The following is a 26,653-nucleotide window of genomic DNA, read 5'->3' on the forward strand; positions in this document are numbered from 1 at the left end:
CAAAGCCTGATGTATGAGCTTTATCAAAAAGGAGTAATCCAAAGTTTATGTACTTTGTTTTTATATCCTGAATAATATATCAAAATTGCCCTTTCAACATTAGTACAACGGATCCTTTAAATCAATTTTTATTAATTATTTATTCCACACAATAAGGCCCCACTTGGTTTGGCGCCACAAGTTGGCAGAAATGCCATTCACAGTTCCTCGTCTTCACAGACATATATGTCGCAGTATAAATTATCTATTAATAGTTTACTTACACACTAGATTAATTTTATGGTTGCAAGAAAATAGTAATTTATAAAGTTATATTAGTCTTTACAAACTATTTTGAAACTTAAACTTATATAGATTTGAAGTTTTCCTACATTACGCTAACTGCTAGTATAAATGTATATATTATATAATTACTTAGTTGTATAGTTTGAAATAGAAACTACTAGAATGATTTAAATCTTTCTAGTGCATTTCTAGTAACAGTTTTCTTAGATGCTTTGGCCGTTCTAGTTGGTGAGTTGAAGCCAGCTTTTTGCGAATTTTGCTTCATTTCCCTTCCTTGAGTTGCAATTTTACTAGCCTTGCTTCTAACCGTACTTGCATAGGCAATTTGCTTATTTTTGAGGACGTTGGTTATTTTAGACCTTCCCCGCTTTTTGTTCTTTTTCTTTTTAGTCTTATTCTCACCTTGTGTGTTTTCTTCTAAGTCCTCGACTGCACGAGGAGTTTTGTTAACCTTACCAATAAGATCAGGATACAGTGTAATGGTTGAGGCAGGAAGCTTTTCTAGCAACATCCTAACTTCTCTGTTTCTTCTCTGTTTGGATGTTTCGAAAATGTTACATTCTCTAGAGTCAAAGTTTGCATATCCAGCACCAGGAGCAATTATAGTTTCAATGCCGTGAGTATGCCCAATGCATAAAACATCATTCCAAGGCTGGAATTCAACTTCAGAAACACGGACTGCAGGATGGTTATGAGTAATATAAGGCATTTTTTGCTTTGACTTTGAATGTAAATCTTTCCATATTTGAATGTGACTACCAAAGCCCAAAGCTACTAATCCAGTACCAGAAATTGAAACGGACCTTACTGAGCTTCCAAAAGACTTATAGATATATAAAGGAGTATACTCAGAGCACTTTCGTATATCCCAAACCTTCCAAGAGTTATCATTACCTGCTGTAATCAAGCTATTATTGCTTATATCCAAGGCAGTAAGTCCACCTTTTTGTGCAAATATTTCCATTACTGGAGTTGATACATTTGGTGTCCAAAGAGAAACAACTCCATCGCTGTGCCCTAAATGTATTACTCCATTAAATTGATTATGTTTCATAATATGGCAAGGCCCCCTACCTGTTTTATGTAAGGCTGCAACTTGGCCAGTGGAGACATCCTGATATCTAAGCTCTCCAAACTCTCCAATACTGCAAAGTAGAAAGTGATAGGGAAGAAAATCCAATTTATAAGGCGACGTTACATGATCACGTATACAATGAATTTCTATTCCTTCACGATCATAAATATAAATATACTTCTTTTGTGCTATAGCAAATAATGTATGATCATGAAGAAAGTGTACATCATTGATTTGTTCAGCCTCTAAAGGCAGTTCAAGTAGGATATTGGGAGCTCCATTCGATATGTCAAGCATTGAAATATGCCCTTTTCTCCCACCCATTAATAATTGATTTCCATTTCTGGAATAATTTATAGAATAAGGTCCGGAGGACAAGTCTAAGGAAAAACGCTTGTTTATTGCCCCTATACTAATGTTTTCACCCAACTCATTTTGAGTTATTGAAAAACTCTTCTCTAAACCCTCAGTCTCAAGAAAGCCTGGTGTTTCAGGTAAAAGTATCTCACTATTGGCTAGCCTCTCTGATGCTGTGTGGAATATTTTTTGCTGCAAACTTAACTTGCTTTTCAACTTTTTGTCCTTGAGGCCTTTTAGACTAGATAATGAACTATGTCGTCTGTATTTACTGGAATTTCCAAACTTAAAATCATCCTTAACTTCAGCCATCATTCAAAACTATAAAGCTGATAGATTCAGTAAAATTCTCATAAAAATATAACTATGGCCAAATCTATCCAACAAACTTATTCACAGACTTATTTTTCTCCTCTATTTTCTTACCAAAATGTCACAGTTTACAATATTTAATAAAATTATTTCCGTCTAGTTTAGCGCTGTGGCGCCAACGTGCCATAAAATCTATAATTAAAAAATATGTTAACTTGGGCTTTAGAATACTGCCTCAGCCTATTGAAGATTAAAGTATATGTTCAAAATATAAAATCAATCTTGTTTTTATTTTTCAGATTCGTTGAAAAAGTACTGCAATTGCTTCGAATTTTGATTTTCGCCTAAACATTTAGTTAAGTAAATTTCATCACCTCCCCCCCCTGGCTGAAAACAGTAGGACCCAAAAATAAAGCGTTTCTTCCAGTACTCTATATGGGTAAATATATTATTCTGGTCGCATTCTACTAGAACTATTTTCTTATTTTCGGGTTCGGGATCTTTGATGTCGTGGACTACGCTTAGACAGGTATTTGAATATATATGTCGAACGATACTTCCTAAGGATGAGTGTTAACAATTGTGGGAAAATACTAATTCTAGATAAACTTACTTTCATTGTCAATGTAGAATATTTGTGCATTTTCATTTGGTTTACATTCTGATAACTTTAACTCGAAATTCTTTTCTCCACTTTTTTTCTCGTTCCCAATTAAAGTGAAGCATTTACCATTACCACTAAAAACTATTTGACTTCTTGGATATTCTATTAGTCCAAATTCGCTCAACTCATTATAAAATTTTGAAGTAAATATTAACTTTTGGTCACATTCATACTCTTTAATGAGTTCCTTACGTTTATTTATCAATACCTCAAATAATCCTGATGATAGTTTCATATAGTTAGCCAGCTTCTCACTATTATTCATAATCATCTGCTTGGTTGGCTCATCTATCCAAGATTCCAATAGAACTTGTCTTATTTCTAACGAAGGTTGTGGAATTTTTACCTTAGTTACACCAAATGACAGTTCTGCTATCTGAGCTACTCGCCCACCACAATTCCATGATCTTAGAGAAATATCAAAGTTAATACTCGTTTTGAATATCAGGTTAATTGTTGGATCTGAAAGTTTTGATATATTTAACCACCATGATTTTGTTATTGCAAAGATTTTTGAATAGAACATTGGAACTTTATTATCTAATGTATGGATATTTGTTAATTCAAATTCTTTTGTGAACATCATTTTTGGTGAATATACAGGATCATTATTCGAAAATGTCCATTTGTCTTTATTCAATTTTTTAAATCTTGGAACTATTATTGATTTATAATTATCACTTAAACTCCTCATTATTGGTGACATCCAATTTTTTGGAAAAAGAGTTGCAGATGGAACAAATAAAATGATTTCCCCAGTTGAATTGTTTGCTCCAAGATTCTGTAATTCTCCTAATTCTTGTAGTTCAGTCTCAATTATTTTAATCAAAGGTTTATCCAAGAATTTCTCACCCAAATGACTTTTAATATCTTTTCCAGAGTCTCGACAATCATTTGAAATAATTATTATTTCGTGAAGTAAATTTCGATTTGCAGTCAAAAGTATACTATTTATTGTAACATCAATCAATTCATTATCTTCACAGTCTGGTATTATTACAATTGAAAAAATATCTGATTTTCCATATAATCCAGCATATTCATTTTCTTCCAACCAAGAGTTTATTAATTCTCTAGGTAGTGTTGTAAACTCTTCTTTTGACCCAAAAACAAAAGTAGTCAATGCAACTTTCAACATCAAATAACATATTGCCAGCCCGAGAGGGAATGCATTCCTCATTTTGTTTTGCCCCAAATATAATACAATAATTGCCTTTCCCAAATTTTCGTTGAAATTATTTTATTTATACACATGTAAAAAGTGTGTGCAGACTAAAATTGGTTATTAATTAAATGCGTACAATAAATTAATTTTCCTATATTATCCATTAGCTATGATTTTTAATAAATTAGGTGTTTAATATATCTATAAACCTATCTAGATGAATTTTTTACAAATTTAGCGAGAAAAAATCCCCTACAATTATGGGTTTCTGAATTTACGAATATGCACTTCTTGTAGATTTCTCCAAAAGAAGAATCTTGATATGATCTATTAGGGTTTTCCCAGTTTTCAAGCGCAATTTCTAGTGAAAATTGTAAATTGCCACTATTTTTACACTTTTCAAGGGAATTCAAGACAACTTGTTCATTTTCCTCTGTGAAGATTGAGCAAGTTGAATAACAAACAGTCTCAACTGATTGAAACGATGATAAAGAATGAATTAACATTTTAGTTTGAAACTCTGATAAACTTTTAAGCCTCTTTTCAATATTTACACTTTCAACTTTACCATGTTGAGGTAATCCGCTCCCTGAACAGGAAGGATCTAAAACAATTACACGTAAATTGGATATGGTGTTTTTATAGTGATACCAAGGTAAAAGATGATCTTCAGCAGTTGGTGTTAGACTCAAAAAGTCACACTTTGCAACATGAATAAGTAGATCAGGTGGTTTAAAATTATCCAAATAATCAATCATTATTAATTTATTATTTCGAATAAGTTTTGACTCCTTATCCAAAAATATACAGCCTATTTCACCTAATAAGCATTCATCTGAAATATCTTCAATTTGAATCGTTACAAAATTCTTCTTTTTATAAACAAAAGGTCCAGCTAGATATGGAACTTCTGATATCCGTTTAATCAAAGTTTTGATTCTAGTTGAATCTTTATCTAAGGCAACTAGGCGTCCTCTTTTATTCAACATGTCAATAATATGTAGTGATTTGCTTCCAGGGGCAGAACAAGCGTCTAATACAAAATCTCCCGGAGTGATCTTTGCGCATATGGCAGAAAAGCAACTTCCTTTGTCCTGTAAAACTACTTTGGATGTTTTAATGAGCTCATTACTGCTTGGAATCCTATCTAAGCATAGTAGTTTGGCAACCTCATGTTTACATGCAATCACATTTTTTATATGTTTATCAATCCAAATATAATTTTGAATATCATCATTTGCAAATTGATTTGTCTGTTTAACCTGATCCAATATAGAGTTCAATACTGATTCAGTGCTTTCAATAGTAGTGTTTACCCTCAGATACCTTGGAATTTGCTCATAAACTTTAGAATGTTTAACTTGATTGATTAGATCTGGATACTCCTTAGAAAAACATTCGTAAAGCTTATCTTTATTTTTCCGAACCAACCTTGCTAGGGCCCCTCCACCCTGAATCTTCAAATTCCCAAATAGCTGTTCATAAGCTAACACTAGTAATAGCCAATAATTTGAAATTTGGTTGATGTTTGAATCCTCTAATAAATGGCTTTTTTGAAGAATGAGTTCAAGCTCCTTTCTTTTCCCACTAACTCCATGAACAAGCGCGCTTAGTTTCCTAATATTACACTTATTTTGTTTTTCAGAATAAATTACTGAACGAATTCCAACATTCTTCTTCTCTATCTTGTTCAATACTTTGGCAGCTTCTAAATACAAAGTTGACATTGGATTCGGTTAAAACTCAAGTAAAACATGCATAGATTAATTAATATTGAAGATATAATCTCTTCTCAATGATAAAACTAAACTTTGGTTCCAATATCCAACTTTGTATTATTATCTTTGTGAATGGTTATTAATTTGTCAAAAATGAATTGGCGCGCATCTAATTTGTAATAATTGCAAATGGGATAACATGAAAGTTGTTAAAAAAAAATTATAAAACTAAGAAATTAATTATAAACATTACATCCTCATTTAGTATTAGTAGGATTCTGCCGTGGAAGCGATAATTGAGGTAGTATTTCATGCTCATTTATAGTTCCAGGACTCCCACACAAATTTCTAGACCATATTTTAAGTCTTGAGTCTTGACCACTAGAAACAACCAAGTGCCCGAGTGGATGCCATGCAACTCCCCAAACAGCTCCTTGGTGCGCTGAAGGAATTAATCCGAGTGGATTTCCGAAATTAACATCTATATTATAATAAGCGATGTCGCCATCGAAAAATCCAACAGCCATTAGAGACTCAACTTCTGGATGCCAAGAAATACTTACTGCATCACATTTTGTTCTGTAAGTTGTTATTGGCTTTGACAACTGTCTAATATCCCAAATTTTTAACGCACCGTCCTTTCCTGAAGAAGCAAGCATTTGACCTGAAGAGCTCCATTTAATTCGTACGACGGTGTGTCTATGACCAAAAATAGTTCCAATAGCATTAGCAGTTCTGGGGTCCCAAAGGTGAAGCTGATATGTTTGAGAGCCTGTTGCAATGAGTCCTTTAATTGGATGCCACTGTGCACAAGTTATATCGTATCCTCTTGAAGTTAGTGAGCTTTCAATTTTCTGAGAGCCAACATCAATTATTATAGGGTGTACATTTTCTGCTGCTGCTACAACTTTGTTTCCAGTGGGAGAAATTGTAACATCTCTAACAACATGACCTAAAAATTGTCTGAATGATGCAATTGGTGCTAAAGAAGGGGTTAACAAAACAATATTCCCACTTCCGTCTCCACATGCAATAAAGTCATCTTGTTTTGAAAAGTTCAAAGCCAAAACAGCTCCCTGTCCTGATGGAACACTCTTGAGATCCTCAAATGAAAAATATGTCCCATTCCAAAGAGTTAGCTCACCCCCGACAGTACCTACAACCAACCTTCTTCCCCCAGGATACCATTCAATTGTTACACATGGTGCTCTTGCTCGTAATGATACACGGGCTTGTTGAGTGCATATCAAGTCACTTCTGTACTTATTTAGTTCAAATGGAAATCCAATCGTCCTAATATCCAGCGGATTGCTGTTACTTAGAGTAAAGCAGCTCTTTTTTTTGTTATTATAAATCCCAGAATCCAAATAGTCTACTAGTAAAGAGTTGCTGTCCACTGCTGGTCGATAAACTGCTCTATGGCTCAGCAAATTCGCCTCCTCCGAGGAATCATGACCAGGTATGAAGTCGTGTTGTGTAAACATCTGGCCATCAATTTTATTGCATTTTCTCGCAATAATTGAAATATTCTATAGGAACAGTCCCATACCGCTCACAGCTGGCGCCATGTCCACGTACTTTAATGAATTTTAATCAAATTAGTAAACTGAGAAAGAAGCTAGCTTATTTATCAATAATATATTGAATTTTTGTATGAATCTGGCCTGCAATATTGATCATAACTTTTGTTTGCAATGAACTCTGCATCCCTTCCTTTAAGGGCGCCAGCATCCTCTATATTAACAAGACCTGGATATGTAATGAGGTACCCACGTTCTTTTAAAGAGCAGGAAACATTTACAAATGGAGGTGTAAGTCCCCAGGTTTCAATGCATCTGACTAGCGAGAACTCACATCTTAATTTTGATTTTTCAAGAGGGATGAGAACGTTATCTGCACCGAGCATGTCGACCCCACTAAATGCTTTCCAAACAACAAATACTCATTTGAATCAGCCTGATAGATTTGGTTTCGCTACAAAGTCTATGACATCTTCCCTGAATATCTCTGCTGCTCCTCAAAGGTTATCTTCCTTTTCTCAGATGCCATATTCAAGTATGAATGTTCCACTACACTCTGAGTATAGTTTTAACTCTATTAATACTCATTCTGGATTTCTACATTCTGGGAATAATCCGGCAATTCAAGGAATGGTAAGAAACAATGTATTCCAGAATCAAGCACAGTACCCAATTCAGCCTCAGGTGATGCCTCCGCAATACATGATGCAACAACATGCTTTTCAGTTTCAAAGCCAACAAAGTCAGTTTGGAGCGGCCAACGAACGGCACGTGGGATTTGCTGGAAATCAAGCTGGTTTTAATTCGATGGCTCCAAATCAATATTCCAATTCAAAGCAAATTCCTCTCAATCACGTTGACCCTCGTGCATTTGACCGTAATATTGTGCGCTTAAATACCTTTAGTCCTGGCGTACAACCACAAGTAATGCATCCTAACTCGTTTCAGAACAATATTGGAATGCAAATTCCTCACAGAAGCTACGAATTCTCGCAGAAATTTGCCCCTGATGTTAGAGGAAATGGGCAATCCTTGGCTGGAGATCGCTTTCCAACTCTGAATTTGTCTCCCCCAGTCACTGGAGGGGTTACCATTAAAGGATATAAACCAACTGTAGTCACTGAGAACCAGGATAAGTCCTTGATCATTGATCTCGGTCCAAATGCATCTGCATATGCTGTTTTCGATGGTCACGGACCCCATGGTGACGTCATTGCAGAATTTGTATCGAACAAATTTACCTCTTCAATTACACAGCTTTTGTCCTCTTATGTTGGAAACCTCTCCAATAACATTACTCCTCCCACAAGACAACAAATTAAGAACTTCTTCATAGTTCTATTCCACAACATGGACCTTCAGCTCTCTGAATTAAGGTACGGAATCTCAATGTGGAGTGGATGTACAGCTGCTGTTTGTGTTAGAATCTTTAACGAAGCTCACATTGCATGGGTGGGAGACTCCAGAGTTGTTATATACAAGTTCACAAAGCCTATCTATAAAGGTTTAGATTCTTTAGATAAGGATTCTACAACAAATTCCTGTGAGCCTTCTATTTCATGGTGGACAACTTCTGACCATGTCCCCAACAGGCCAGATGAGCTCAGTAGAATTACTGATTGTGGGGCATCTATTACTGTCTACTCCACGCCTTGGCTAAACAAATCTACCACCAGGATCCGTGAGCATGGTATTGCTATGAGTAGATCCTTTGGAGACAAAGCTGGCTCGCAGTTTGGAGTTATTTGCAAGCCTGACATGGCAAGTATCAAGCTTGAATCAAATAATAATTCTTGTGAATCTGAAGACAAGTGGGCAATTGTAGTTGCATCAGATGGGATCTGGGACTCTATTTCTGAGGAAGAAGTTGGGTACAAGATTATGAAGAATCTTATTTGGAAGGAGCCAGAGTCTTCTGGAGAAGATTTCCCTTCAAACAACCAGCGCCCTACACAAGAAGAAGTAACTGAATTGGCAAACTCCCTTTCTTCCGAAGCCTGGAGATTTAGGGCATCTGTAGAGAATTATAGTGACGATACTACTTTAATAATTTCTATTATATGAGCATAAGCATGAAAATAGACTGCTGAGATACATAAATATAGTACTTAGTTAACTTTTAAAGAATAGTGCTTTAATATATTGATTAAACTATAATCTGCCTTGAAAAAGCTACCTAATATAATCCTAAACTAGTTATAATCGCTAGTACCTCTAAATCCTTTCTTTTTAAGGAGATTCTCTGGAGAGGGAAGGACTCTCTTACTCAAATCATAAGACTCGATTTCCCATTGCTGGAACTTATTGTTTGTCTCACAAGGTGTGAGCTTAAGTTGGTTATCCACTGCTGTGATACATGAGTTACTACGCTTGATCAAAGCTGTCAGAGGACTCTTGGATATTATTTCCACGTCCCAATGGTAGGAGTGCTCATTACACCAGTCCAGCTTAAATTTCTCAGTAATACACGACTCGTCATTGATTGTGACCATCCAGTGCTTTGAGGTTTTAAAGTACATAAAGTTCTGAGTTTCACCGGTATGACAACTCCAAAGCTTAACCTTCCCACCGGGATTATTAAAACCGTCGGTATCAATACATAAATTAGAACCGATATTCTTAATATTTCCTATATATGGAACGTCATCTATTGACTTAACTTCAGCCTCTGGATTGACATTTTCTAAGAACCACTTGAAAGAGTTGCAACGTAGCCTCTCTCTAAGCTTGATTCTTTCATCTAAAGGACCAGTGTCAACTCTAGGCCTTCCCATAACTCTCCAAGCCAAATCCCCAAACTCATCCATCCATAAATAAAGTGTACGTAATTTATTCTTTAAAACAGCATGCGAAGGAGAGGAATAGCCAACTCCACCTTTTCTGAATACATGGAAAACTCTACTACAAGGTGCGCATTCAATAAAACCACCACACATCCAAACTCTGAATGAAAGTTCGAGATTCTCTGTTCCCCAATATTCGAATTGGGGATCATAAGACCCAATCTGCTTGAAGAATGCCACATTTGCAGCAAGCAAACCTCCAGCCATGGTAGGGGAAGAAACATAATCATAGTTTTTTGCATATCTCCTCCTAGGGTCTGGAGAGATTTGCTGAGGGAAAGCATGCTCAATCAACTTCCATAAGAATCCAAGAGTGCAGCCAATCCCACCGTTGACAAATTCAAATGTCTCACTATCTATTGAATCAATTTGAGGCATTACAATTCTCCTTGGGTCCTCCTGAATTCTTTTTACTATTGGCTCAGCCCAAACAGGTTGGACTTCTATATGACTGTCTAAAATAACAAAAATTGGAGATTTACATGCGTTAATTCCTGCAAGACGGGCACCAACAATTCCAGACCTCTTTGCATTTCTAATCAAACGGACCTTTGGTAAGGTGCTAATATAATTTACAAGTAGGTTATTCCCTCCTACCTTGATATGCTCACTGTTACTACCATCATCTACAAGAATAATTTCATCTAAGAGAGATGGAGGAGTCCTATTTAGGACTGAATGCACGGATCTCATTAGGGTTGAAAATGGCTCGTTATAGAAAACTATAATTACTGAAATAGTGTCCATTTTGCTGATATCATAGCTAATCAATTTGCATTGTAGATCACGATAATCTGAGACATTCCTATCCAATGGAAGAGAATCTGACAAATTCAAGTTGAATCCACCTCCTTGGGAAAGCACAGCAACAATATTAAGATCTTTTGGAGGAGGTGGCGACGGGGTCCAGGCCCTCTCACCATTTGGTAAAAATCCTAGATCTCCGTGCATCTTCCAAGGGTATGAATTGGGATACTCGTTTGTTTCAAAATCTTTGCTGACCAATTTTCTTTCTTGAAATTCACTTGTGGGCATTTCAGGTTCAAATTTACGACCGATATCCACGATCTCCCACCCATATGATTCTTTAAACAGTTTCTCGTTGAATGCTTTGCTTACATTATTATTGGTGTTCACAAAAAACAATACATTCACGATAACCCAAGTGATGGTTGCAAGAGCAACTAGGATTTGAAGAATAAACAAGCACGAAAATGGGAGACATTTCCCATTTGAGGCGTTACTATTAGAGCTTGGACGCATATTATAAAATGAAAACTTTAACACTCATAATCTCAAGAAAAGGCGCCTAAAAGTGGGGAACTTAAAAAAGAGGAAATTCAGGCAAGATTGAATAAAGTTGGTTGAATAAGCGAAAATAATATAAAATAGTACTAAATGTAAGTCCTAAACATAGTACAGAAGTTTGGAGGAGATGGGAAGAGCTGATTAAAAATCACTTAGCTTGAGTCTCATTTAGAATTTGAACTATATCTGACCTACAAATTGGACAAACACAATTCTGTTTAAACCATCCGTCGATGCACTCTAAGTGAAAGATGTGCCTAGAATCACATGGAAGTACTCTAATAGTTGCATCATCTTCAATCTCCTGCACACAGATTGGACAGGATTTACTGATTGTGATACTTTTTTCTTTATTAAAACTAGGAGTACTATCATCTTGCATGACGTTAAGCCGCGTTTCAGATTTGCTACCTGGATAATGTTGTGTTTCAACGACAGACTGATTTTCGTCGAAAATTGTGACATGAGCACTATTGTTTAAGTTTCTAATATGTTCAACGAAAGGAATTGCCTGAATTTTGCACAATAATTCCTCTGGAACATTCTTCTTTTCCGTTCGAATTCCATTTCTGTGTAGAATATAGAGAATAAGCACACATAGTATGATCGGGAGTAAAATAGGTACAAAAATTTGGACAAACTGGAACCAGAACAGGAATAATGCGATAGAATAGTTCTTTCTACACGTTAATTCTGGTGGATTTGAATATATTAAATTAATCCCATAAAACCACCATGCTATGCCAAATATATGTAAAACATTTACAATGAGAACCAGTATAAAAGGTGACTGAGTCTGATATACTTTTGAGATGATTATTGTCATTGATCTAATAACTGAGGTTAACAAGAAACGAGATAGCCAAACAATACACCAAGTTTTTAGCTGTCTATCGCATTTGTTTCCCCAATCTCTTACCAATTGAACAAGAATTGTGGTGAATATGCCAAATATTGTGACCATAATAAGTATGTTTACCGCAATCGCGAGCATTATCCTATTATCGGCTTCACCATTCTCAGTTATTACTTGATATTCTTGATTATTATTATGGGTAGTAGATCCTTCACATGGCTCGGCTGAAAAGGCATTTGCGAATGTAATATTTGCCTGAGCCTCAGGATCTTCAAGTCTCCTGAAGTTCGACAGGTTAATAACATCTTCAATTTCCTCGGCTGGCTCTAAGTGAACTGTCCATGAAATCCCCAGCTCCTCATCCACTCCCGTATTTTCATTTTGGAGATAGAAACTCATAAACAAAATAATCTAATCATCCATCTTACTGTCACCTAAGCAGTTATGGTTCAAAATTGGGAAAAATTCTCCTGAAATATCCCAAATTTTTAGTGTTCAGATTCGTTTTCTGAATTATCCCTCTTTTTGTGTTCTTTTTTTTTTGCTTGCAATATGTTATGTCTAGCGCCACATAAATTAATTCTACTATGCGAATGAATCTAAAAGTTGTAATTAAATTAAAACAAGAAATAAAAGGCCTACAGACCTTAAAAATTAAAGTTTTGGATTATCTCCAGAATAATAGCAAGAATCTCTTTATTTAATGCTAATGTAGTTAATACCTAAGCCTAATTTAGCCACACATCATATTTATTGCTCTATACGTTGTTATTTCTTCTCAAATTGATCTAGTTATACTCATACTACTGTCATTTGTAGTTTTATCAGAATTGGGTTGTTTCTATTTAGAACTTGCCATTTAATTCTTATTATTAATTGAAGGTATTGAAATCTAGTTTGAATTCCGATTTGGCGCCAGAAGTTGCCGCTGCTTAGCTGAGAATAAAATAATGTGGGCCAAGAATAACTTCTAAAAATGTTTGATTCGATAGTAGGGTGCATTTTACTGGATACAGATGGGAACAGAATAGCGTCCAGGTATTATGGAAATTTAGAAAACATAGGACTGGCAGATCATGCTGCTCAACGGCAGTTCGAAGATCAGCTACACTCAAAAGGGCAGAAGCTTTCTGGGAAGACCGAGGCAGAAGCATTGTTTGTTGGTGAAATGCTTTGCTTGGTCAGATTTGCTGGCGATTTTTCAATATATATTGTTTCTTCTCCGTCAGAAAATGAACTTATACTCTTCGATGTATTAAACTGTATATATAATTCCTTATCTATAATAATTCCGTAAGTTTAATGATAAAATTCGAAATTAATTTTGAGATTATTAATTGCATTATTGTAGAGGACAATTATCTAAGAAGGGCCTATTTGAGTCTCTGGACACCGTACATTTAATTTTCGATGAAGTAACCGATAGCAGTGGGATCTTGTTTGAGACTGAGGCTGGAGCAGTTTGCCAAAGAGCTCAGATGCAGGGAAGCAAAGCCTTGGAAAACACAGCATTTAACCAGGCGTTTGCATCTGCGAAGGAAAATATCATGAGAGGATTTCTATAACTAGAAAAAAATAACTTAGTAGAAAAATTAGAAATAGACAATTATTTTTATTTTTATTTTTTGCATTACTAGGATTTGGAGGACCACAAATTCAATGAAATCTTTGTTACAAACATTCTAGTGCATAGTATTGAGAACCCTTTCCATTACTATTTGAAGATGACGGTCTCATATGTGTTGAACCTACATTAATTTGGGGCTCGTAGAAAGTTTGTATTGAATAATCGCTATTCCTTGTATACATACAACAGTTCGCTTCAGAGTCTTTTCTGAACATTTCAAAACAGCAGCAAATCGATTCATTGAGTACATTTGCAATCCCCCAAAAGCATCAATTCATCTTCTTTCCACTCTCCTTTGAATTTATGGAGCTTGTTTGCTCTGGGAAGTCCACAATTTGGTTATATCCTCTTGAAAACGCTTTGAGAACTTCATCTATCAAAATAACTGGCAAAGAACAAATTAGTACTGCTAACCAGTCAATCATAGTGAGTGGAACAACATTGAATATGACTGAGATTGGAGGCACGTAGAGTATCACTAGATGGACAAACACTGAAATCAAAATCGCAATGAGAAGTAAAGGATTGGCCCATGGAGGCACTTGGAGTAGAGAGTTGTCTTCACTCAATGCGTTCAAGGCGTTCAGCATCTCTATGACTACCAAAACTGTTAGTGATAGGGTACTGGCTTTCTTCTTACCTATAGAGAAATAAGTACATGGCTCTGATTGTGTGGAACCAAAGACAGAATTACTTGAGAAACCTATCCATGTGTTGCACTTTGCCCAATTACTCAACTGCGAGAAGCTAACTAAGGTATTTCCATCTGAGGGATCTATTCCCCAAACATACCACCAAACAAAAATCCCAACAGTTGCTATTCCAACATAAAGTCCAATAATCAAAAAACGAACGAATACCCATGCTGAAATCAAATTATCATCCTTTCGTCTCGGAGGTCTCCTCATAACGCGTGGATCTGGAGGGTTAAAACCTAAAGCTGTTGCAGGAAGACCATCTGTTACTAAATTTACCCATAGGAGCTGTACTGGGGCAAGGCCTTCTGGAATCCCTAAAGCAGCAGTCAGGAAAATGGATGCAACCTCTCCTATATTTGATGAGATAAGATACCTAATGAATGCCTTCATATTCATATATATAGATCTTCCCTGCTCAACCGCAGCAACAATTGTCTCAAAATTATCATCAGCCAAAACCATATCACTGGCTTCTTTTGCAACATCAGTTCCAGTAATTCCCATCGAAATACCAATATCTGCTTGCTTTAATGCTGGAGCATCGTTTACACCATCTCCTGTCATTGCAGTGATTTCGCCCAGCTCACTTAAAAGTTGAACAATGACTTGTTTATGGCGTGGCTCTGTTCTGCTAAAAACAACTCCGTAAGACTCTTTCAATACTTTAAGCTTATCTGCTTCGGAAAGTTCTTCAAATTCCCTTCCTGTTAGTGAACAGTACCTAGTAAACTGAGCTTTGAGAACCTCGCTACCAGTACGAAGCAAATTTCTCTTGTCAGAATTCATATGGCCATTAGAAATATTATTTTCCTCTAACATAAATGCTCCTATGGTGCTTGGAATTGTGGAAGAGCTTGAGAAATGATTGCTATTTTCATTGATGAAGTTTGAAATATCCCACTCTTCTTTTGATCCTCTTAATATTCCAATAGAGGATGCAATTGCCTCGGCTGTATTTCGATTATCTCCAGTAATCATGAATACTCTGATTCCTGCTTTCTGGCATCTCTGGATTGCATTCTTTACTCCAGGTCTTGGAGGGTCGTAGATCCCCATAACACCGATAAAACAGAGATCTTTCTCAATATTGACAAAATTAGAAGGGTCGCTTAGAAGAGCAGCTCCTTTAGACTTTGGCTGGCCATTATAAGTACTTAATTCACCAAGATTATCAACCTTTACTGCACATGCTAGAGTTCTAAGTACATTATCAGCCATATTAACAACTTTATCTAGGACTAGTGACTTGAATGAATCAGTTATTGGTTCAATAGTACCATCAGGCATCATAAAGGAACTACACCTATCAAGAATACCCTCGGGAGCACCTTTAACATATAATACATTTGAATTCTCATATGTATCAGTTTCTCCAGAACTTCTATGTGTAACCAATTGTACATTAACATTGCCAGTATCTCTACATAAAACACTCATGGACTTTCGGTCTCTATGGAACTCCAATGTTGTGATTAGATTTACACCTGTACACCAGTAGTCGTTAAAAATGCTTGAAGTTTTTGATGTCCTTGAGCCTTCTTTGTTTTGATATTTCTGGTTTAGTCTAATATCAGGGCATCCAAGCTTCTCAACTAAAACTCTTAAAGCACCTTCTGTGGGCTCACCTTGAATTTTGAATTTATCTTCAACAAGATTGAGTTGGGAAGTGTTACAGAGAGCTAGACACTTTGCCATCCATTGAAGATTGATATCTTCTGCTGTAATGTTCTCAAATTCTTTTGGTGTCTTAACGCCATCACTCATCCAAATAGCTCCAATTGGAGTGTATGAATGACCTTCAACAGTATATTTGTCAATTGAGATAAAACTTCTTGGGACAAAAAATTGTACACAACACATTTCTGAAGTTGTAAGAGTACCAGTTTTATCACTGCATATAACGGTTGTGCATCCCAATGTCTCAACAGATGGAAGACGTCTAACAATTGCATTTCTTTGAGCCATCTTTCTTGTTCCAAGGGCTAGACATGTGGTAATTACTGCTGGAAGTCCCTCTGGGATAGCAGCAACAGCTAAAGCCACTGCAATTTTTAAGTAGTAGATTGCACCATTGATTGTGGATCCATGAGCAGGATCTTGGAAATTTCTAAAATTGATAACCCAAACAATGAGACAAATCACAGCAATAACTTTACTGAGAATTTCTCCAAACTCATCAATCTTCTTTCCTAAAGGAGTGTCTTCAGTGCTCTCAGAAGCCTTTTGAACAGCAGATTGAATTGCTCCGATCTCAGTTTGCATTCCTGTAGAGACAACGCATGCAATGCAAGATCCATGAACTATAGTCGTTGAAGAGTATAAGATATTAGTTTTCGATTGGATTTCAATATTTCTCTTTGATATGTCCAGGGAATTGGAATCCTTTAATACTCCAGTAGATTCTCCAGTAAGTTGACTTTGCTCAACCCTTAAAGAAGAAGTCAGAAGCTTAATAACACGAAGATCAGCAGGAACGCGATCTCCAACTCGAACTCTAACAATATCTCCTGGTACAAGATCTTCAGCTGTAATTTCGCTCCATATACCACATCTTAATACCTCTGCGAGCTTTGGTTGAAGCTTCTTCAAAGCTTCCAAAGCACTTTCTGCATTAGATTCTTGCCAAACTCCCACAAATGCGTTAAGAACTAGGATAAATAGTATTACAATTGGCTCAATAAACGCTGAAATACCCTCTTCATATGCGTTATCACCAATTAACGCGAAGAAGAATGACATCAAGGCAGCACCCAACAAGATTCTAACAAGTAAATCGTCAAACTGAGCCAATATTAATGCCCAATAGGATGTTTTCTCAGGTTCTTCCAACGAGTTCTTGCCAAATAATTGAGTATATTGTTCTACTTGCCCATTTGAAAGGCCTACATCACAATCTACATTATAATGTCGAAGGATCTCATCACACGATTTAACGTGTGGGTCCTCCAGTAAACTTATCATGCTATTACCACCTTATAATTGACAGACTAAACTCACTGATCCTGTTCTATTTATATATTAGTGCCAAATTCACCACTGATAATCTTTATAAAGATAATAATTTTTATTAAAGCAATCCGTCTAATGTTGCCGGCGCGCAAACTGGTTTATTACTTGTAATGAAATTCGAGAGGGAGGAAAAGAGGGGAAGAAAAAATAGATAATGTCAGAATAAATCGACGGGTTTATATGCATGTCGGTGTGTTCTTGTCATATTTAAAACAAGGCTTTGCGAGTATTTCCGCCCATATATATTCTGTGAATAAGAATGATTAGAAACAACGTAGGATGTTTGTAGAGCTCGTAGGAGTAGTGGGCTAGAAAAATAATCCTACTAGTTAGGAGGTGATTACATGCATTTAAGCATAATCATGAATGAGTTTTGTAGCAAAGGTAATAAACGTGTTATTCTATATATGTATATATATTTATATATACATTTTTTTTCCTTAAATTCAAGAAAAATATTTTCGTTTGCGCGGGACTATTTATTGACTATTAACTTACATTAATTTACAATATTTTAGTATTGGATTAATGAAGCCTAAATTGTCAACTTGGGTTCCATTAAGCTCATCTGAGGTTTATGAGGCAGTTTCTAAAACTGACTATGACGAAATAGATAAAGAGTTTGAGACACCATCTCTCGTATTCTTCAAAAAAAGTCTGAAATGGTATTTAGAGTCATTTCACTCTGTTCATTTAATACCACAAAAGGAATTCTTTTCTTTGGCTGAGGCTCTTTATTCAAAATATGACTTATCGCAACAGGAAGTTATGCAAATTATTGACATTAGGCCAAAGAAACAGGTAGAATTACATTGCATTATTCCAGACTGCGAAAAAAGGTTTTCAGAAGAAGATATTTTTCAGATTTTAAAATTGGTAGGCGAAATTCTAATCAATCAGGAAGAAAAGAAGTGCCTAGAAGAGAAATTATAACAATTTTAGCTAAAGTTAATATACTCAAAACTTTTTCCTTTCATAGTAAACAGACCTTATACTACATGTCCTATTCTATATAACTAACTGCTGAAAGTGATAATATTTATATTTTTGCATTATTTGTTTTATTATTATTATTCTTCTCAATAAAACTCACCCCTCCCCCCCCTCTATTGATTAATTATTTATTTTTTCCTACACGAATTAATTTAAAGTTATAGGATTGTGCCGCCTATTTCGTCTTGTGGGCAGACTCTAAAAACCCTAACACTATAATTGGTGCTAGAAATCTTCATTTTTTGAGTTATTTTTAAGCATTGATTTTCTTAAATATGGGAGTTCCAGATTTTCTTCAGGATAAATCAAATCCAGCTGGTTATGTATTTCAGAGTGCTCAAGAGTTTGCCTTGGACAGTATCCGTCTTGTGAGACGTTGTACAAAGCCTGATGCTAAAGGTAAGTTAACTGTATAAGAAACCGTTTTTCCGCAAGTATTAATACAAATTCCTCATTAATTTTTAAATATTTAGAGTTTAGAAATGTTGCATATGCCTGTACTGTTGGTTTCTTCCTGATGGGATTCATTGGTTACTCGGTTAAGCTTGTTTTTATCCCCATTAACAATATTATCATGGGAGGACAGGCTCCATGAAGTGATGGCTGACTAAGCGCATCTAGATCTTTAATCTATTGAGATAGTTAGGAATTTAACGATTATGTACTAGGATTCAAGCGTTTACTAATTCTTTCATCTATGTCACATGTCGTAGAGAATCAGAACATTTACACAAATAATATATATATATATATAATTATTGAAAGCTAGGATTCTATTCGGGGAGGGTCCCTCAGATACGAACAGAAAGTATCTGATTCCTCAAGCTCCTTGATGAGTCTGTTCCTCCCAGATCCTAACGGTGCTAGGGAAATCTTCGAAGGGTCAAAACATTTTGTAAGGTGGGGAGCAAATGGATCGTGAATTTTCTGTGTTGAAATAGGTTTCAGAGAAGCTAGCAATAAGCTATAAGTCTGGAAGAGAGTTAAAACCCCCCCAAAGATCCTGATATACATATTCTCGTGAATATAAGAGAAAAAAATATCTCCAAATTTATTCCCTAAAGTAAGCAAGTTAAGCAAATCAGATAATTTTGTCCAAGGGGAAAGTGGATAGAACACATACCTTTTAAAACGTATAAGTGGGCATTAAATAATAAGGAAAGCCCAATTACTATAAAAGCAGCCTTGGCCACTGTCAGATTCCCCATCTTCCAAATACAGCAATTCTCCTTGATTTTTATTTTCCGCGAGACGCGTATTACTTGAACTGCGAATTTGTATACCGGCGCTATACCGGTGTATATATTAAAAATTAAAAAGGAAAATTTCTTTTTGTGGGATACAAAAAAGTTGATTAATAATAAATTCCCTTATTTATTATTAGTTAGACCTTATCAAAGTACTGTTAGAATACGTATTTTGGCTTACTTTAGCTGAGACTGGCGTGATAGGGAAGGATATAACTACAAGATTGAGACAAAATGTCATCAGTATCAGTACTGAATCCAAAAGCAGATGTTTTGAGAAAATCGGCTGCCTTTGCTGCTAATTGTCATGCAGCAAAGGGCCTCCAAAAGGTAATCAAGACAAACTTGGGCCCAAAGGGAACCCTGAAGATGTTAGTAGGTGGAGGTGGCCAAATTAAGGTTACTAAGGATGGATGTATCTTATTGAATGAGATGCAAATCCAACATCCAACAGCTTCAATGATTGCAAGAGCTGCAACTGCTCAGGACGATATATCCGGAGATGGTACCACCTCTATTGTAATAATTATCGGAGAAATGCTCCGTCAAGCAGAACGCTATGTTACAGAATCTGTCCATCCTCAACTTTTATGCGAAGGGATAGATTTGGGAAGATCTGCTTTAATGAAGCTATTGGATGATATGAGAGTTCCTGTTGAGAAAGGTGATAGGGAGACTTTGAGGTGTATTGCAAGAACTTCCTTGAAAACAAAACTCTCTAATGCTTTGGCAGAAAGTTTGGCCGATATTTTAACTGATGCTATTCAGATTATCACTAATGAGGATTCTAATCTCCCAGTTGATCTTCATATGATAGAGATTCTTCCAATGAAACATGGCTTGACTTCTGAGACTAGATTAGTTCGTGGTATGGTTATGGACCACGGAGCAAGGCATCCAGATATGCCAAAAGAATTAAAAAACTGCTTCATCTTAACTCTAAACGTTTCTTTGGAATATGAGAATAGTGAAGTTACTTCATCTTTCAAATATTCGTCTGCTGAGCAAAGGGAGCGCTTGGTTGAGGCAGAGAGAGCATTCACCGACGAGAAAGTCAAAAGCATTATAGACTTGAAGCGCAGAGTCTGTGAGCAAAATCCAAACAGCTCATTTGTAGTCCTTAACCAAAAGGGTATAGATCCACCATCTCTTAGTATGTTTGCTCAAGAAGGTATTCTAGCTCTAAGACGCGTAAAGAGAAGAAATATGGAGAGACTTACTCTAGCTTGTGGAGGCAATGCAATGAATTCAGTTGAGGATTTGTCTATTGAAGACTTGGGATGGGCTAATCATGTCTATGAGAGAAGTATTGGGGACGATAAGTTTACCTTTGTTGAGGATCTTAAGGATTGTAAGAGTTGCTGCGTTTTGGTAACTGGCCCAAACGATCATAGCATAGCTCAAGTTAAGGACGCAATCAGAGATGGTCTGAGAGCAATTAAAAATGTAATTGACGATGGTTGTGTCATACCAGGAGCCGGAGCTTTCGAGTTCAGAGCTTACAACGCACTCAAAGAGGCCCGTAAATCTGCAAATGGAAAGGCAAAATTCGGTCTGGATATATTTGCAGACGCTCTCCTCGCTATCCCAAAGACTCTCGCTGAGAATGCAGGTCTTGACCAACAAGAGACTACCCTTAATATCCTAGATAAAATTGAGGATTCTAAGCAACCTTTAGGAATTGACCTTACTACAGGTGAAGAGTTTTATCCGCTTACTGAGGGGATTTTGGATAATTACTGCGTCAAGAGGCAAATCCTTAGCATTGCTCCCACCCTTGCACAGCAGCTACTGCTTGTGGATGAGGTCATTAAAGCAGGAAAGCAAATGTAGCTTATGCTCGAACAGATCCTCTAATTAGAACATAGTGGCACTTATATACTTGTACTCTAATTCAACTAGTTTTACTCTAGAACATTATTTTTTACTTTGAAAAATATCTACATATCTAGACCTAATTCCTCCGTTCGCGTTGGCTCCTTTGTTCGATGTTATCCCTTGTGAGGAGGGAGGAGGAGGAGGAGGAGGGGGGGGAGGTGCTGTTAGTGTCTGAGAGGCTTGTAGCCCTCCATTGCCTTCACCTCCAGAAGTTAAAAGACTTGACCCATCAACTTTGGGAGTCTCGTTAGTAATTCTTTTGCCGTCAGGCCCCCTTTGGCACCATTGGTTGATCTCTTTGTCGAAGTAAAATGTATTTTCTACTCCAGGCCAACGATCTTCTTCTGTACCAATGGCCTTTTTAATATTATCTGAGATCCAACCCACTATCCAAGAAGAGTTCTTTGTTCCAGTTGAAACTTGGCTTTCTGTTAAATAGCTCTCAGTTGCAAATTCTGGAGTCTTACTGGCCCCCATATTAGTGCTACTTCTGCTAAGGTTCATGTTCCGCTCTTGGATCCTAATCTTGAGGAATTCGCACTCTTTGCTTAAATTACTCCTTATAGAGCCAACACCCTTGGACAAATAGGGAGATATACAATCAATGTAAAATTCTGACCTCTCAAAACATCCAAGCTCCGTAAAGTAAAGAGATGATGAGTACCTGCTTAATACAGAATCTTGGCTTGAAACAATACCGGAACTACTTTTACTTGCCACATGGAAAAGAAGAGCTACAATATCCATACAGGTGATGTAAGTCTCCAAATTAAAAGAATTTAACCCTGTTGTAATTTCTCTGTACTCTCCCAAAATTAGAGAGCAAAACTGCCAACCAAAAACCTTTTCATCGTGCGTCAGACTAGACTTTTGATCCATAATGTCAGATAAAAGTCCATTTGAAATGGATGCCAAAAGGTTCCTGGACCCTGCATGAGAGGCTCCAAGACTTGAGACCAAGGAATAGACATAATGAGGCCATAGTTCAAGTACTTTATCGCTAACCTCAAAGTGTTCTGCTTTCTGAGCAATACTAAGATAAAGTGCCTCTAAAATCCCCTCGAAGCATTTACACTCCAGCCCAGAGCGGATAGAGCTTGTCTGAGATTCCTCTTTGCAGGATTTGAGATAATCGAGGTAGCAGCAACTTAACTCCCTCTCTCCACAAAACCCACTCAGAGCAAACCTATCGCTCCAAGAAATCTCCAACTTTAAGCTGTTATTAGGCTCTACTCTTCCTTGTCTATGCATTTCCAGGGTTCTGGAAACTCCAAAAGTCCCACAAAATAAACCTAACAAAGAACGACTCGATACAAATTCTATAGGCTTGCCATTAGCCTCACAACAACACCTCCACACTCCAAGCTCTGGAAAAGACTTAATTCCAGCAAATAGTGTATCGTAGTCTGAAGGATTACTTACGATATAACCACGGCCCACACTCAAAGAGAGCAACTCAAAAAGACAGCTCCTACGAAATCCCCCTAAATAGTCTCGAGACCCTTGGAGAGAGCTCATCTTGGCCTTCTCAGAGCTTAAAAATGCATTTATTCTTGATTTATCTTCTTGAGAAAGCTGATTCCGCCCTACGCTGGTTTTGGCCTCGTGTCTAATGCTAGCCTTTAAGTCTGGAGTGGAAACCCTTTCCCTCAAAGTCCTACTTATACTCAAAATCTGTGAAGAGTTATTTGCATAGCATAGGACTAAAAAACCTCCAAAACCAAAACATACCGAGGTTCCGCCTCTTGGAGGAGTGATTTTGTGATTACTCCCAAACCCTTGAGGTTGGCTTATACTACCAACCCCAGGGTATGGACCAGAACCCTCCAAGTGTCCATAGTGGTGATATTCATAAGTAGCATGATTCTCCATTTGCTTTATTCAGCTCTTTCCCCCTGATATGTATGGTAAAAAGTGGAAAATTTGAATTAAAGCAATCTAATTAATTTTTACCAATGTGAGGTACTTGCAATGATAGGATTTTCCCGCCAAATATAACATCTTCAAAAAGAAACTATTGATTTTGCTAAGCCTAGTCTTATTTGGAGATTTAAGATTTCCATAGCTGACTAAAATCTCCGGTTTAATTCAACTAGACTCACATTTCTAGACTCTAAAATGCAAGTGTTGTTGGTCTCCTTGGATTAATGTCACTCTGTCGGACTTGCTTAGATTCTCAATTATGTCCCTGGCTCCATCCAACCTCCTTACATCTACAATCCCCCACCCTGAGTTGGACACAGCCTTTGAAATCATTTCTGCCGCCTGAGCCTCTCCAGAAGCTCTAATGATTGCAGCTTGTTTTTCATACTCAGCCTTTTGCACCACAAACTTGACTCTCTCAGCATCCTGTTGTGCAACTTGTTTCTCTTCAATCGCTTTTTCAAACTCTTTTCCATAAGTTAGATGGGTAATTGCCACGTCCTCCATAATAATGTCAAATTGTTTTGTTCTTTGCATGATTGACTCCCTTATTTCTCTGCTAACCTTTTCCCTCTGAGTAAGGAGGCTTTCAGCGTCGTATTTTGCAACCACAGCCTTAAGGATCTCATTCCCTACTGAGGGAAGTACCTTTTCATCATAATCTGGACCCAAATTTTGATGTAGCCTTGGAAGGAACTCAGTGCATGGCTTAAATAAAAGCCTGAGAGAGAGGTTAACCATCTGTAAGTCTTTAGTCCCAGTCGTGGTGTTAATTACCTTTGGCTTAACTCTAACATCATATATAAAAGGTACCTGGAACCATGGGAGGAAGAAGTGGGTACCTTCTGAAATTGCTTTGGGAGAGACCCCCCCTCCAAACCTATTGAACATTATAGCTTTCTCACCCCCATCCACATTAAACATAAATGACATTGGGATTGTTCCGATTGCACCTAAAAGGAGTCCTCCTCTTGCTATCCTTGTCAAGATCCTCTCTACATTCATATTTGTTCTTTTGGATAGTTTTTCATTGACGTGGCCATTTAGTCTTGATTTTGCGGTAACTATTTAGAATAAAAAAAACAAACAGAAATTGGATTATTAGATTAAGAAAAAATACAGACTAATTATATTTATATTCTATGCTTCTTCACTATTAAGTAAATACCAAAGTTACCACTTCGCGTGGGGACCAAATACGAGCTCCACAGCTCTGCCTCCATGCAGCAGGGTGTTGGTACTCCTTTAAATAAGTGTTTGAACTAGGGTCTGATGTAAGCCTAAACTTTAAGGAATTAATCCCAGTTTTACCCTCTTTTTGAGCAAGGATTTCCCAGTGCACATTCCAAGGTCTTAAAACTGTTGATTGGTTAAACTTATCAGATAGAGACTCTCCTTCAAAAAGATCTTCTGATACACGTTGCCATTGTCCATCACATGCCCATAACCAGAGTGTATGAACAATTTTAACATTTGGATTATTTTTTGCTTGGTGGAACTTGGCAGTATTTGTCTTTTGAACAACTAGATGTGTAGCTAGAGGTTCTAAATTCTCCTCAATACCAGCACCTAGCCTAATAGCTGCTGATTCTGCGTCAGCCTGTGAATCTCCCCAATTAGAGGGGAGGCCTTTAACAATAGGCTTCTCATCAGCCTTCAAGAATCCAGTAAAACAAACGATGCAGTTCTCAAGTATCTCGCTTCTCATCTTCTTTAAAATATCTCCAACACATGCAGTTTCAGGGTTTTGGAAGAATCTTGTATGAAGCTCTTTGAAAACACGAATTAAATAGTCCAAATGGCGATCATAGTCTGCAATACTATTGCCACCGCTGGCATTGGATAATGAGGACAGTGCAGCAGAGAGAATGTCACCAGGAGCGCTTGAATTCGCTGAAATTGAATTCGCTCCGGAAGATAGTGAGGGGTAATGAGATTTTAAAGCATCCTTACGTTGCTCAAAGTATTCATAAGTCTGAGCTTTAACAACTTGACTTTCTAATGAGCTGTCCCAAACATCCGAACGGTCATCGAGTAATACAATAGCGCGTGTCTCTACATCAACGCAAATCTTTCTAAAGTCTTTTTGTGTATCACGTCCATCAACACTTTCTCTAGCAACAATTCTATCTCCAAATTTATCCCTCTGAGGATCTAAAACTGCTCTAATTACATCTGCATATTCTCTTGTTGCATTAGTGCAAATTCCCATAATATAATAAGGAGCAATAGTATTCAAGAACTCTCTTACACCTGGTCTAAGTTTTAAATAGTAAGGTGTATTCAAATCCTGTGGTAGAACAAACTTATACATTTCTGGGTCTCCAGAAGAACTAATAAAGTCTTCTAGGTTAATATTACAACCAATTTTGGTTGAGTTATAGGCATGAAGAAGTGTATTATCTAGATCAAGTATTGCAACCAACTTATTTTGTGCCAAATAATCTTTTGGTACAGTGCTTGCTAAATGTGTATCATCGGGTAAAACTGCATTTGAAGTTTGTAGTTTACCTGAATTAACAGCTCCAGTGGAATCTAGCTCGCGGGAATACTTAGAATTTGTAAACCTACTAGTAGAGGGAAATTGGCCAACAGGGCTCCCACTTACTTGATCTCCTATACATACTGGGTCTGAAAATGGGTCATAATCATCCTCATAAGGAGATGTTTCATCAACAATTTGGTCGGTAAATCCGCCAGAAGCCGAAGAACTTGATCCTTTTCTTGCACTTTCATCAAAATCTGGAGGTTTCTCTCCAAATCGACTCTTAATCTGTTTGCCTTCACGTTTATGTTGTCCTAATGACAATATGGCTTCATTAGCCCTTAAAAGTTCTTTTCGCAACTTTTCAGGACTAAACTCCCCATTTTCATTAAGTAGTGTGGATGAATACATACTACAATCCGCAATGGGAAGAGGGACCACATTTGTATTAAAATTCATTTTTAAAACTTTAACAAATATATAATCTTATGGTATTTGCTATGAACAAGTAACCTGGTGGGAATCTCCAGAATTTACTTCACATTACTGATTTTCTGGAATACTTAAATATACACACCAATTTTACACGTTATTGATACTCTTTTCTAGACAATCTCTATTTCTAATTAATTTTCCAGTTTAGGCGGGAAATTTTTGAACTATATTATAGCAAATAAGAAAAAATAATGG

The 26,653-nt window shown here is 36.8% G+C and overlaps 15 protein-coding genes across 15 annotated transcripts; 5 read left to right on the forward strand and 10 right to left on the reverse strand.

The window, feature by feature from the left end:
* Window positions 1-442: 442 nt before the first annotated feature.
* cgd7_4110 (WD40 protein (part of U3 processesome)) lies at window positions 443-2,032 on the reverse strand (the record flags this gene model as incomplete). The annotated part of the gene is made up of 1 exon (XM_628565.1): window positions 443-2,032. The coding sequence occupies one exon, from the start codon at window positions 2,030-2,032 to the stop codon at window positions 443-445; it is 1,590 nt and encodes a 529-aa protein (XP_628567.1).
* A 596-nt stretch (window positions 2,033-2,628) lies between these two features.
* cgd7_4120 (UDP-N-acetylgalactosamine: polypeptide N-acetylgalactosaminyltransferase, signal peptide) lies at window positions 2,629-3,873 on the reverse strand (the record flags this gene model as incomplete). Its single annotated transcript, XM_628566.1, has 1 exon — window positions 2,629-3,873. One exon carries the CDS (start codon window positions 3,871-3,873, stop codon window positions 2,629-2,631), a length of 1,245 nt encoding a protein of 414 aa, XP_628568.1.
* A 194-nt stretch (window positions 3,874-4,067) lies between these two features.
* On the reverse strand, window positions 4,068-5,594 carry cgd7_4130 (Ynl022cp-like. SUN family methylase; the record flags this gene model as incomplete). The annotated part of the gene is made up of 1 exon (XM_628567.1): window positions 4,068-5,594. A coding segment is annotated over one exon (1,527 nt), but the record flags the coding sequence as incomplete, so codon positions are not given.
* A 239-nt stretch (window positions 5,595-5,833) lies between these two features.
* Window positions 5,834-7,060, reverse strand: cgd7_4140 (WD40 domain protein; the record flags this gene model as incomplete). The annotated part of the gene is made up of 1 exon (XM_628568.1): window positions 5,834-7,060. The coding sequence occupies one exon, from the start codon at window positions 7,058-7,060 to the stop codon at window positions 5,834-5,836; it is 1,227 nt and encodes a 408-aa protein (XP_628570.1).
* A 210-nt stretch (window positions 7,061-7,270) lies between these two features.
* cgd7_4150 (PP2C phosphatase) lies at window positions 7,271-9,160 on the forward strand (the record flags this gene model as incomplete). The annotated part of the gene is made up of 1 exon (XM_628569.1): window positions 7,271-9,160. The coding sequence occupies one exon, from the start codon at window positions 7,271-7,273 to the stop codon at window positions 9,158-9,160; it is 1,890 nt and encodes a 629-aa protein (XP_628571.1).
* Window positions 9,161-9,288: 128 nt separating this feature from the next.
* On the reverse strand, window positions 9,289-11,202 carry cgd7_4160 (extracellular protein with a signal peptide followed by family 2 glycosyltransferase and ricin domains; the record flags this gene model as incomplete). Its single annotated transcript, XM_628570.1, has 1 exon — window positions 9,289-11,202. One exon carries the CDS (start codon window positions 11,200-11,202, stop codon window positions 9,289-9,291), a length of 1,914 nt encoding a protein of 637 aa, XP_628572.1.
* Window positions 11,203-11,395: 193 nt separating this feature from the next.
* On the reverse strand, window positions 11,396-12,502 carry cgd7_4170 (ring domain protein, possible 4 transmembrane domains; the record flags this gene model as incomplete). Its single annotated transcript, XM_628571.1, has 1 exon — window positions 11,396-12,502. The coding sequence occupies one exon, from the start codon at window positions 12,500-12,502 to the stop codon at window positions 11,396-11,398; it is 1,107 nt and encodes a 368-aa protein (XP_628573.1).
* A 577-nt stretch (window positions 12,503-13,079) lies between these two features.
* On the forward strand, window positions 13,080-13,668 carry cgd7_4180 (hypothetical protein; the record flags this gene model as incomplete). The annotated part of the gene is made up of 2 exons (XM_001388366.1): window positions 13,080-13,396; window positions 13,455-13,668. The coding sequence occupies 2 exons, from the start codon at window positions 13,080-13,082 to the stop codon at window positions 13,666-13,668; spliced, it is 531 nt and encodes a 176-aa protein (XP_001388403.1).
* A 331-nt stretch (window positions 13,669-13,999) lies between these two features.
* cgd7_4190 (cation-transporting P-type ATpase with 11 or more transmembrane domains) lies at window positions 14,000-17,389 on the reverse strand (the record flags this gene model as incomplete). Its single annotated transcript, XM_628572.1, has 1 exon — window positions 14,000-17,389. One exon carries the CDS (start codon window positions 17,387-17,389, stop codon window positions 14,000-14,002), a length of 3,390 nt encoding a protein of 1,129 aa, XP_628574.1.
* A 576-nt stretch (window positions 17,390-17,965) lies between these two features.
* cgd7_4200 (hypothetical protein) lies at window positions 17,966-18,370 on the forward strand (the record flags this gene model as incomplete). Its single annotated transcript, XM_628573.1, has 1 exon — window positions 17,966-18,370. The coding sequence occupies one exon, from the start codon at window positions 17,966-17,968 to the stop codon at window positions 18,368-18,370; it is 405 nt and encodes a 134-aa protein (XP_628575.1).
* A 317-nt stretch (window positions 18,371-18,687) lies between these two features.
* cgd7_4210 (Sec61-gamma subunit of protein translocation complex, putative) lies at window positions 18,688-19,025 on the forward strand (the record flags this gene model as incomplete). The annotated part of the gene is made up of 2 exons (XM_001388367.1): window positions 18,688-18,829; window positions 18,904-19,025. Coding segments are annotated over 2 exons (264 nt in total), but the record flags the coding sequence as incomplete, so codon positions are not given.
* Window positions 19,026-19,911: 886 nt separating this feature from the next.
* Window positions 19,912-21,510, forward strand: cgd7_4220 (TCP-1 chaperonin; the record flags this gene model as incomplete). Its single annotated transcript, XM_628574.1, has 1 exon — window positions 19,912-21,510. The coding sequence occupies one exon, from the start codon at window positions 19,912-19,914 to the stop codon at window positions 21,508-21,510; it is 1,599 nt and encodes a 532-aa protein (XP_628576.1).
* An 84-nt stretch (window positions 21,511-21,594) lies between these two features.
* cgd7_4230 (uncharacterized protein) lies at window positions 21,595-23,427 on the reverse strand (the record flags this gene model as incomplete). Its single annotated transcript, XM_628575.1, has 1 exon — window positions 21,595-23,427. One exon carries the CDS (start codon window positions 23,425-23,427, stop codon window positions 21,595-21,597), a length of 1,833 nt encoding a protein of 610 aa, XP_628577.1.
* A 234-nt stretch (window positions 23,428-23,661) lies between these two features.
* cgd7_4240 (prohibitin domain protein) lies at window positions 23,662-24,546 on the reverse strand (the record flags this gene model as incomplete). The annotated part of the gene is made up of 1 exon (XM_628576.1): window positions 23,662-24,546. A coding segment is annotated over one exon (885 nt), but the record flags the coding sequence as incomplete, so codon positions are not given.
* Window positions 24,547-24,634: 88 nt separating this feature from the next.
* Window positions 24,635-26,422, reverse strand: cgd7_4250 (RNA pol II carboxy terminal domain phosphatase of the HAD superfamily with a BRCT domain at the C-terminus; the record flags this gene model as incomplete). The annotated part of the gene is made up of 1 exon (XM_628577.1): window positions 24,635-26,422. One exon carries the CDS (start codon window positions 26,420-26,422, stop codon window positions 24,635-24,637), a length of 1,788 nt encoding a protein of 595 aa, XP_628579.1.
* Window positions 26,423-26,653: the final 231 nt, after the last annotated feature.

The sequence above is a fragment of the Cryptosporidium parvum genome, chromosome 7 (genome assembly GCF_000165345.1).
Source record: "Cryptosporidium parvum Iowa II chromosome 7, whole genome shotgun sequence".
Taxonomy (NCBI): domain Eukaryota; phylum Apicomplexa; class Conoidasida; order Eucoccidiorida; family Cryptosporidiidae; genus Cryptosporidium; species Cryptosporidium parvum.